General features: G+C 36.5%; 1 protein-coding gene across 2 annotated transcripts; it reads left to right on the plus strand.

Moving 5' to 3' along the window:
- Positions 1-1,182: 1,182 nt before the first annotated feature.
- Positions 1,183-9,286, plus strand: mnx2b (motor neuron and pancreas homeobox 2b). Of its 2 annotated transcripts, none has more exons than XM_057850453.1 (3): positions 1,183-1,621; positions 3,059-3,216; positions 8,903-9,286. In XM_057850453.1, exons 1-3 carry the CDS (start codon positions 1,183-1,185, stop codon positions 9,284-9,286), a joined length of 981 nt encoding a protein of 326 aa, XP_057706436.1. The 2 variants fall into 2 exon arrangements, with proteins under 2 accessions (XP_057706436.1, XP_057706429.1); XM_057850446.1 differs by having other exon boundaries at positions 1,183-1,615.
- The last annotated feature ends 690 nt before the right edge of the window (positions 9,287-9,976 follow it).

A 9,976-nucleotide genomic window follows, 5' to 3' on the forward strand; every position in this document is an offset into this window, starting at 1 on the left:
TGTAATTATTGACATCAACAATGGCAAGCTACTAGTTTATTTTTTGATTAAATTTTTTTACAAATTTTAATCAAACGAAAACATTAAGAAGGGTTTTAATAAAAAATTTCTATAACATGTACTAACATTTATCTTTTAAGAACTACAAGTCTTTCTATCCATGGATCGCTTTAAGAGAATGTTAATAATGTTAATGCCATCTTGTTGATTTATTATTATAATAAACAAATACAGTACTTATGTACCGTATGTTGAATGTATGTATCCGTCTTGTGTCTTATCTTTCCATTATCATAATTTACTGAAAAATATGGCATATTTTATAGATGGTTTGAATTGCGATTAATTACGATTAATTAATTTTTAAGCTGTAATTAACTCGATTAGAAATTTTAATCATTTGACAGCCCTAATAAAAATTAATTTGGTGTTCAAAAAGTCTTTTTTCAAACTTGAGTCTTGTAAAAGAGGGGGTCGTCTTATAATCAGGGTCGTCTTATATTCGGGGCAATACGGTAAGTGAATGGAAAATCTTGCAATTTCTGTTTAATTTGAAACTGTTTTGGTCAGCAGTTTGGACAAGAAAAGATAATTGTGTGAAATATATTATTGGAAATTGGGAAAAGTCTAAAAGTGACCATGCAGTACATTGTTACTGGGCATAACAGCTGAAATATGGCCAGTTGGCATGCAATCTAAGGTGAAGATTTGACATCCTAGTTATATATAGAGTCTTGCATCTTATCACGAGGCCGTAACAATTGACTAATCTTCTAATGCAGCCCTCCAAGCTTTGATGCAGTTGAAGGTGTTTGCAGGCGGGACAAGGGTTGGACATTACCTCACTCGCATTGCTTTTCAGTGGGGGAGAAACGAGCGGGTAATTAGCTGATTAGAGGCCCGTCAGAGCCAATCCCGGCCGGCCCCCACCTTGGCCTGCAGGCTGGATGGATAGATAGATAGACAGAAAGATGGATGGAGGGAGAGAGGGAGTGTGGAGTTGAGATTGAAGACTTGACACCAACCCAGTCGTCACACTTCATAAACTCCTTTTTCAAGAGCAGTAATCTCGTCTGCAGGAGTCCAATTGTTGTCAAATTGCACTAAATGTTCTATTTAAGGTAGTGAATGCGCTCCTCAGGTGTGCACCCAGTCCACTTGTTGACTTCTCTCCAACTCGTCATGGAGAAATCGAAAAACTTTCGCATCGACGCCCTGCTCGCGGACGAGCCCAACCGGGCCGGCCGAGAGCGAGACCGGGACCGGGAAGTCTCCCCGGGCCTGAGCTGCGACAGTCCGGCCGGCAGCCCGGGGTCGTGCCGCCGCGGCGGAGACCCGCCGTCGCCTCGAATGCTCCCGAAGGCGAGCGTTCTCAACCTGGCGCACCCGGCGCTGACTTCCGTGCCCCAGGCGGCCATTCCGGGCATGTACCCCGCGCCTATGTACCCACTGTCGGCGCTAGGAGGCCAACACCCCGCCTTCGCGTACAGCGGCTTCACGCAACTCACTCACGCCTACCCGGAGCATCTGAAGGCGGCCGCGGCCATGGCGGGCTCAATGCCTCTGGAATGGATCCGAGCTGGGATTATGATGCCGAGACTGCCGGATTACAGCGGTGAGTGTAATTTATAGTCAGATTATTATAATTATTTCAATCAGGAGGTCAATACTGTATTTATTACTGTATTTCAATCAGGAAGTCAGAATGCTAACAATTATTGCAGTCCTGTTTTAATTTTTTACACATCTCAAAAATAAACTCCTCTGTAATTCATAACTTTAGTAAACCCAAATGTTCATTAAAAAAAAAAAAGAAAAAAAGTCATGTTTTATTCCTAAAATATATGTTGTTTGTAAACCTCCGCTTCACTTAAATTATGATTCACCTAAAATTACAATAGCTAATATTAAATACACATTACCATTCAAAAGTTTGGAGTCACCCAGACAGTTTTGTGTTTTCTAGTCCAATTTTATCAATGAATGAATAACAAATATGTAGTGACATTGACAAGTTTGCAAATATAAAGTCATGAATAAAAAAAATTTCAAAATTCTTTATGTGACCGACCCCAAATTTTTTAACAATATCATACTTAAACGTTTCCAATTATAGTTTTTAATCTGTATTTTTATTTTGAAAGTTTAATTGACTTAACTGTACTGTGATAAATTAAGAAAAAATTACTTTTAATAATGTGTAGTGATTGCTTCACTACTGAAAAATTTTTTTTTTAAATCAATAACGTGGAAATTTAATTTTTTTTCCCCCTCAAAATGCTAAATAGACAAACCACCAATTGGCTGCCATTGACGGCGATAGACGTCCATTCCAGATGAGCTAGCTATTCGCTTCTATCACTGTCAATTGCTGCCAATGAGCTAAAGACCTCAAGGAGCTTTCCATCAGAGACAAAGTGTTATTACAATAATATATCCATTACTTCACAGTCTCACATTTTCTATTTGTGTCTCTATAAAGAACAAACGTATAAAAAGTGTCGCCATGTGACAAAGAAACTAATAAAGAAATCCTCAAACGTTTTGTAGTTCATCAATAAAATCCTAAACCCGTCATTGAATTTTCATTAAGTTAATGGCGCGCTTGTGTTTTTATGACCCGTGCGGCAACAATAAACTGGCGTAAAGCCTTATCGTTTACGATGGCCACAGAGTGCTGCCATATGTGTGTGTGTGTGTGCACCTACAAAAACGATATTGAACTTCCTGCGTCCTTGATGTCAGCATCTGGTGCAAAATTTCACGCTTGTTCAAAACTTCTCTCAAATGAATGGACTCTCTTCCTTTTCTAGGAAAAGAATGTTTTATTCTACCTTTTTCAGTTCTATCGTAATCTGCAGTGGAATATCGGTTGTTTTTACAAAATTCTGCCATTTCTTCCGGAAACATAAACATTTGATATTATAGGCCTGTACCAAAAAATATGAGATGTGGTGTCATAAAAATGAACAAATTAAAATTTTAATGAATGGTGTCACCCCTCATGTCATCAGAGTCAATACATGGCTGTAATAGCAACTATCTATTGGTTTTGCAGGGCCTCAGTCGGGATTGTTGGGAAAGTGCCGGAGGCCTCGCACGGCCTTCACCAGTCAGCAACTGCTGGAATTGGAGAACCAGTTCAAACTCAACAAGTACCTGTCCAGACCCAAACGCTTTGAGGTAGCCACGTCCCTCATGCTGACTGAAACACAGGTAAGAGAACACCTGAAGTCTTTGTTTGAATTGTGTGACTGAAGAAAACATGTTATTTAACACAAAAATTTCCTCCTGGTTCCAAGCGTCTCATATTTTAAGTTATTCAAAATTTAGGGTATCATGGAAACAAAATTCTATACGTTTCGTAGTTAAATTTCCAAATTTCCACAGAAATATACCTCATTAAAGACATGTTTTAGACGTTCTGCCACCTCCTCTCACAATTCTTGACCCGTTTAAACCATTCCAACCTGCAAATATTCTAATAATGCAAGAGCTGGTAGGAAATATTGCCAGTACACAGACACTGCTGCTTCATCCTATTCCCAAAATCATGGAATGTGTCAAATCCTTCATAATGGAATCATCGACAAAATTCAGAAGATTTTGGCATTATTTTTCTAAATTCCAAAACTCTCGACATTTCTCGAATTCCACATTTTAACTGCAAAATTTCCACAAAAGTATCCTACATGTGTTGATTAACATCTCCTTCCTTCTACTACATTTCTCAACCTACTTCAAAATATTCCGCTCATCCATAAAATGATTCCCCAAATTCCCAATTTTTTTACAATAAAAAATCCCAAATTAGAGTAGTACCTGTACTTACAAAATTAATGGTTTCTGGAAGGAGTTTTGTAACTTGAAAATTCTGTAAGTAGAGACGTTTTTTCCATTTAAATGCACTTATCCTTTCCAAGCCCCACCAAAATTCAGACAAATCTTTTATAATGCATAACAATGCATCAAAACATGTAACAAATAAATGTTACAATTAGATTATTGCACAATAAACATAAAATCAAAGTTGTGCATAATGTAAAAAACCAAGAATAAAGAATAAAAGTTAATACACTCTCGTAAAGGTGTCGCAAAACGAGGGATGAATGAAGAGAATGCTGGGGTACACACATACAAATACAGTAGAGGTCCCTCTTAGCCAATTGGATGTCAGGAATGCACGCAATAGCCAATGGCAGAGGAACTATAAGTATGTTATGTTCAGGAAACTCTGGGAGCTGCGAGTACCAACCATACTGTATTATTGCCTTTCGTATCCTGAAATTTATTTCGTAACAACAGGCAATATTTTCCCGTTGAGGCGTGTCTTAACCTGAAAATTCAATATGTAGAGACGTTTGTAAGTAGAGGTAACACTGTACATGTTCACATTATTTCTCTTTCCACATTTCTCAACCAATTCAAATAATTTAAAATTCAGAAGATTGGCAAAATTCAGGACATCTTAATAACACTTTTCCCACATTTTTAAGAAACTCTACATTACCCAATCTCCGCATTGCCCTATAAACTCCCCAAATGTTGTCAAAAAATATCTCTCATTTAAAATTTATTCGGCCAGTGACCTCCTCCAGTTACATTTCCTGCCTGACTCAAGCCACTCAGCTCACCTAAGAAACTATTCACCAAATTCTAGAATTTTCACAATAAAACATCCTCACATGAGATGTTTACATTATGCCTTGGGATGTACCGAAAGAAAAATTATTGGCCGAAACAGAAAACCGAATATTGGAGACATTTGGCCGAAAAACCGAAACGCTGAAAAATACACATGCATATAATTCATTTTTCTTTCTTTTATTTATTTATTTTTTAAAATTATTTTATTTCATCATTTTCCGATTATTGCCCTTTGCCTTGGCATTGGTTCTACAACCCCGCAGGCTCGAGACTAGGCATGTGTCGGTATGAGATTCTGAAGGTATTAGTGCTGCAACGATTAATCGGTTAACTCGGGTATTTGATTAGAAAAAAAATATTCAATTAAATTTTGTTGCTTCGAGTATTTGTTTAATTAAAGTGGCGTTGTAATGGTTTATTTTGAAAGTGTTTGCATTTAGTTTTATTGATTAGGGTGGATACACTGCCCTCTGGTCTGCCTCATTTCACATGGCTGAATCCAACTGCTCCCTGTTAAGACCAACGTAAACCAAGTTTTTGTTTGAGATAAGGTTTTTTAATGCATTCGTAATTTAGTTTATAGGTATATTTAGCTGTATTTTGTCGGAATAAGTCTCTGAACCATTCGTTGAGAGCATTATAAAAAAACGGTAGCATTTTATAGCATTTAAGCTAGCGGACTTTTGCTATGGAAGTTAGCCAATTGTTCTTTTCTTGTACATAGATCCGCATTTAAAAAACAAAACAAAAAAATACCATTTGAGGCTCAGCTCAGGTATTTTAATTTTTCATGTTCCTTATCCGATTACTCCATTATTCGAACTAACTAGTTCATCGATTAATCGACTAATAAAATAATCGATAGCTGTAGCCCTAGAAGGTATGCTAACCAAAATTTCACGGTTTCATGGTATCACAGTATTGCTACTACAGCTCAAAAATGTGTTATTTTGAGATATCTGGGTTAAAAAAATTCCATTGAACAGGATTTTGGAACATAAGGTTAAGTTAAAATAATTTTTTAAAAAAAATAGAAAATAACTTAAATATTCTAAATAAAATTAAAATAAATGCGGTCGGTGAGCCTAAATTCCACAGCTCAGCATTATTACCATTAGGACAAAAATACTGAATTATTTTCCATAAAAAGCACGTGTGTATGACGCGTGTTATGTTTACATTTTACACACTCTCTTTCTCAACACAGCCAGTTTCCAGAGAGAAAAAAAACACATGTTTTACCACAGCTAGACACACTAAACACGCTGGAGTTAATTCTCGGAGCTGGTGGGAAACATTCATGACAGTGTTTATCAACCTTTAATTTTGTATAAATGGGAAATCATATTGGAGGTATTGCCTCCTCGGCAGCCACCCTCCGCAAACGTGTTTTACATGGCGGTTGACCCTCATCCCTTAACTCATTTGCTCCCAAAATCTGTCCGGTTGTTTATGTTATTTTGTAAAAGGAAAACATTATTCAGATGTTTGGGATGTAACTAAAGCAAAAAATAGCTGTGTTAAAGTCAAAGTTATGTTTGAAATGTATGTGTTTACAAAAAGCTAATTTTCTCTGTTTTTTCATCAGAAATTGGAAAATTGCTCAAACTGAGCTATTTTCTAATGCTGATTTCTAAAGAATGGAAAAAGATATGAACTTACTTTTTTTCTGCCGAAAGAACAGAGTCTAATCGTTCTTTTGGTGGGTTCCATGTTTATATAGCAATAGAACAGAATTTTCTGTGGGCCTTGCAAAATCCAGTAAAACGGCTGCGAGCGAAGGGCCTTGCTCCGGTGAAAATGGTTGGGAGTGAATGAGTTAAGTTGCGGCCGTCTGTAACTTTTCTTTAGCCAAAGTATTCCCATACCAGTGATTTTGTTTTCTTCAATGGGGGAAAAAAGTTCAGGAGTTTCACCTCCTCCAGCCATCGTGTAGCACAGCTGACTCACAGACACAGAGCAACAACCCCCTAGGGGGAGGGTTGAACGTTGCAGCTGCAAGCAAGGGATTTCTCCCCGCGTTTATGGGATATAAAAAATAGCTAATACCATAGGGACGTATGACAGAAATTTTTTGCGGTTTTGAAACAGTGACGTTTTCATACCACGTTATACCTTGAAAGATGCCAATTCTGAAACCTCACGGGAGCGCGCGTTCCATATGTTCCGTCAGATTTTGCACCCCATCAGAAATTGCAACTCACGGCAAGTTTGGGAAACTCGAAAAATGAGTCTCACGCTTCCAATTGCTAAGCAAATGAGATCTCGACGTACGTTTGTGTGGAACTCCTGTTCACAACAACAAAAAATTATTCGTTTTTTGCCAAAACTAGTGAAGATCTTTAAAAGACTAATACAATCTCTCCTACTATTTAAAATAAGACTCGACTTTTTCTTGGGCAATAAGTGGAATCGATCGAGAGCCAGGCAACTGGGCTGAGTTGTAGCGGCGACGAAGCAGAGCGAAGTCGCTCCTAGCCGGATAAAACGGCGACTGGCAGAGGGGGGTGTGGAAGTCGTGGAAAATATGTGACAAAAATAGGAAATAGTCATGCTGTAAACGTATTGTACTAAACCATAGCAAATGCAAATGTATTCATTCTAATACTACTTTAATCAAACAAACAATGTAGAAATCAACTCCATACTACTCACACACCGGCTCAAATGCACTGTACTTGATGTGACGTGGGACATTAATGGAAAGCAACTTCAGAACGAGGGCGTAGTAGCGATGAAGCAAATTTATTTTATTTTCCCTTATATCATAATTGATATATTTCTTTGATACCTCAAAATACTTCCAAACCTCGGACATGTTGGCTGTCAGCCAGTAGTGTTTTGATTACGTCATCACAAGAGGACTTAGGTTCTTCACACTTTTCGGTGGTAAACTTTCGGCCTTTTAACCGAAAATCGAAAATGCAATTTTAGCTATTTTCATCCGAAAATTTTCGCCACCGAATTTTTGGTCACCTTTTTAATGATTCCCTCTGTTTTCCACATTTCTCAACTAATTAGAATCATCCAACATTCATTGGATTCCCTTAATTTTATTAGCATTATTTTATTTATTTTTATTTAGTTATTATAGTTGTATTACATATTAATATGCTAATGCGTTTTTTTCTAGTACTATTATGATTTATAAACTCGTACATATTAATATGGTAATTCGTTTTTTCTAGTAATATTACGATTTATAAAGTCGTAGTGTACTTTTTCTTGTAATATTATGATTTTAATCTCAGAATATTACATCAGTCTCGTAATAATACGACTTTAATCTCGTAAATTTACAACTTTTTTCTCATTATATTACAATATAAATCTCGAAATATTACAATGTATAACGTTTTTCTCATAATATGATGACTTTAATCCTGTAATATTACACCCTTTGTCTTTTTTCTCATAATATTACGCCTTTAATCTTGTAATTTTACAACTTTTTTGTAACATTACCTCTTTAATCTAGTAATGTTACAATGTATGACTTTTTTCTCATATTGCGACTTTAATCTGGTAAACTTTTTGTCATAATTTTACGACTCTAATCCCTTATTATTACAACGTATGAGTTTTTCCCCATAAAATGAATACTTTAATCTCGTATTATGAAACGTATGTCTTTTTTTCTCATAATATTACACCCTTAATCTCATAATTTTACAATTTGTCCTTTTATAATATTACGACTTTAATATCGAAATAATAGTCTTTTCTTGTAATATTACGACTTCAGTCTCGTAATATTAAAAATTTAATCCCGTAAAATTACAAGGCATGACTGCATTGTCATATTATCACTTCTACTACACAATCTTGTAATATTACAACGTTAATATCATAATAATACAACGTATGTCTTATTCCTTATAATATTATGCCTTTAATTTTGTAATTTTACAACTTTTACCTCATAATATTATGACTTATATCTCGAAGTATTAGAGGTTCTTTTCTCGTAGTATTACGGCTTCAAAACTTGTGATATTATGGCTTTTTAAAAATTATTATTAAGACTTCGGTCTCATATTTCAGACTTTAATCTCGTAATATTATGACTTTATCTCGTAGTACTATTTTTTTTTTTTTGGGGGGGGGCCCCAATAGTCTGTCGTAGAAACATAACTGACTTTTTCAAATTATTTTTACATTCTGTTTTTAATCATAAATGTCTCAAAGAAGAAAGCTTCAGAAGGTTTTCTTTTGTTTGATGGAAACTTGTATTCTATGTGCTCTCCATGTTCAGGTCAAAATCTGGTTCCAGAACCGTAGAATGAAGTGGAAGCGCAGTCGAAAAGCCAAAGAGCAAGCCAGCGCTTCTGCCCCGTCGGAACCCGGCAGCAAAACTTCTGCTGACAAAACTGTCGAGAAAAGATCTCGGCACGACTCGGAGGACGCGCGAGTGGATCTACTTTTGGAGGACGGGGATGAAGAAGAAGATGAAGATGAAGAGATGGAGGATGAGGATGAAGATGAAGAAACCCGACGAGGTTTTTCCGTGGTGATGGGGAACCGGGTCGGGATGGCGCGACCCGTGGACTTCGACGTTAACTTCAACCCGCATAGTCCATTCTCTGAAGACGAGCTGGATGGAGTGCGAACAGATAGGAAGATAGTGGCGGGACTGTGAATTCCATCCATTTCATCTTTTCACTCTACCTTTTTAATGTGAAGTTGCACTTTTTCCAGCTGTTTACTTCTCAACTATATGGAAAATAAATATAATTTATTTGATTTGTTACCAAAAAAATGAATCATACATGTATTTATCTGTGGTTTTAACTATTAAAAAAAGGCATTGTTTCATTCATTGAAAATATTCTGAAAATGTGATTAGAATTTAGATATTTATGGTTTGAAAAATGGACATCAACATGAAATTGATGTGTTCATATTGAAAAGATCTGCTTTAAAACATCATAAGAACTGTACATAAATGTAATATAGATGGATCTGTATGCATGTTATTGTGACAGCAGGTCAATTGAACATTTAGGAACAAACTCAGGAAATAAAGTGAAACGTTAAAGTGGAATGTTTCTTCAAAAATAAACATAGGGTGCCATTTTCCTGTCAAAATGGATTGGACGTCTATCCCCGTCAATGGCAGCACATAAATCAATCATGCAAATATTTCCAGTGTTTAATCAATCAGCGAAATGTGAATATGAGCAGATTGGGTGATCTCTTAAGGTAATCACGTTTCCCGGACAGGGGCTTGTCACTTAACTAATGGGCAGCAGCTAGTAAATAAACTCACGTCGAGATGACTCAAAACACGACGTTTTTGCTCGTAAAGTTTATTGAAAAGGGCGGGACG

Source organism: Corythoichthys intestinalis, chromosome 1 (genome assembly GCF_030265065.1).
Source record: "Corythoichthys intestinalis isolate RoL2023-P3 chromosome 1, ASM3026506v1, whole genome shotgun sequence".
In the NCBI taxonomy this organism is placed as follows: domain Eukaryota; kingdom Metazoa; phylum Chordata; class Actinopteri; order Syngnathiformes; family Syngnathidae; genus Corythoichthys; species Corythoichthys intestinalis.

Excerpts from the sequence above, each read along its gene's own strand:
- mnx2b (XM_057850453.1), top strand. The coding sequence starts at position 1,183 with ATGGAGAAATCGAAAAACTTTCGCATCGACGCCCTGCTCGCGGACGAG. Across the intron at positions 1,622-3,058 it reads GCCGGATTACAGCGGTGAGT|GGCCTCAGTCGGGATTGTTG; the intron begins GTAATTTATAGT and ends TTGGTTTTGCAG. Across the intron at positions 3,217-8,902 it reads TCATGCTGACTGAAACACAG|GTCAAAATCTGGTTCCAGAA; the intron begins GTAAGAGAACAC and ends CTCCATGTTCAG.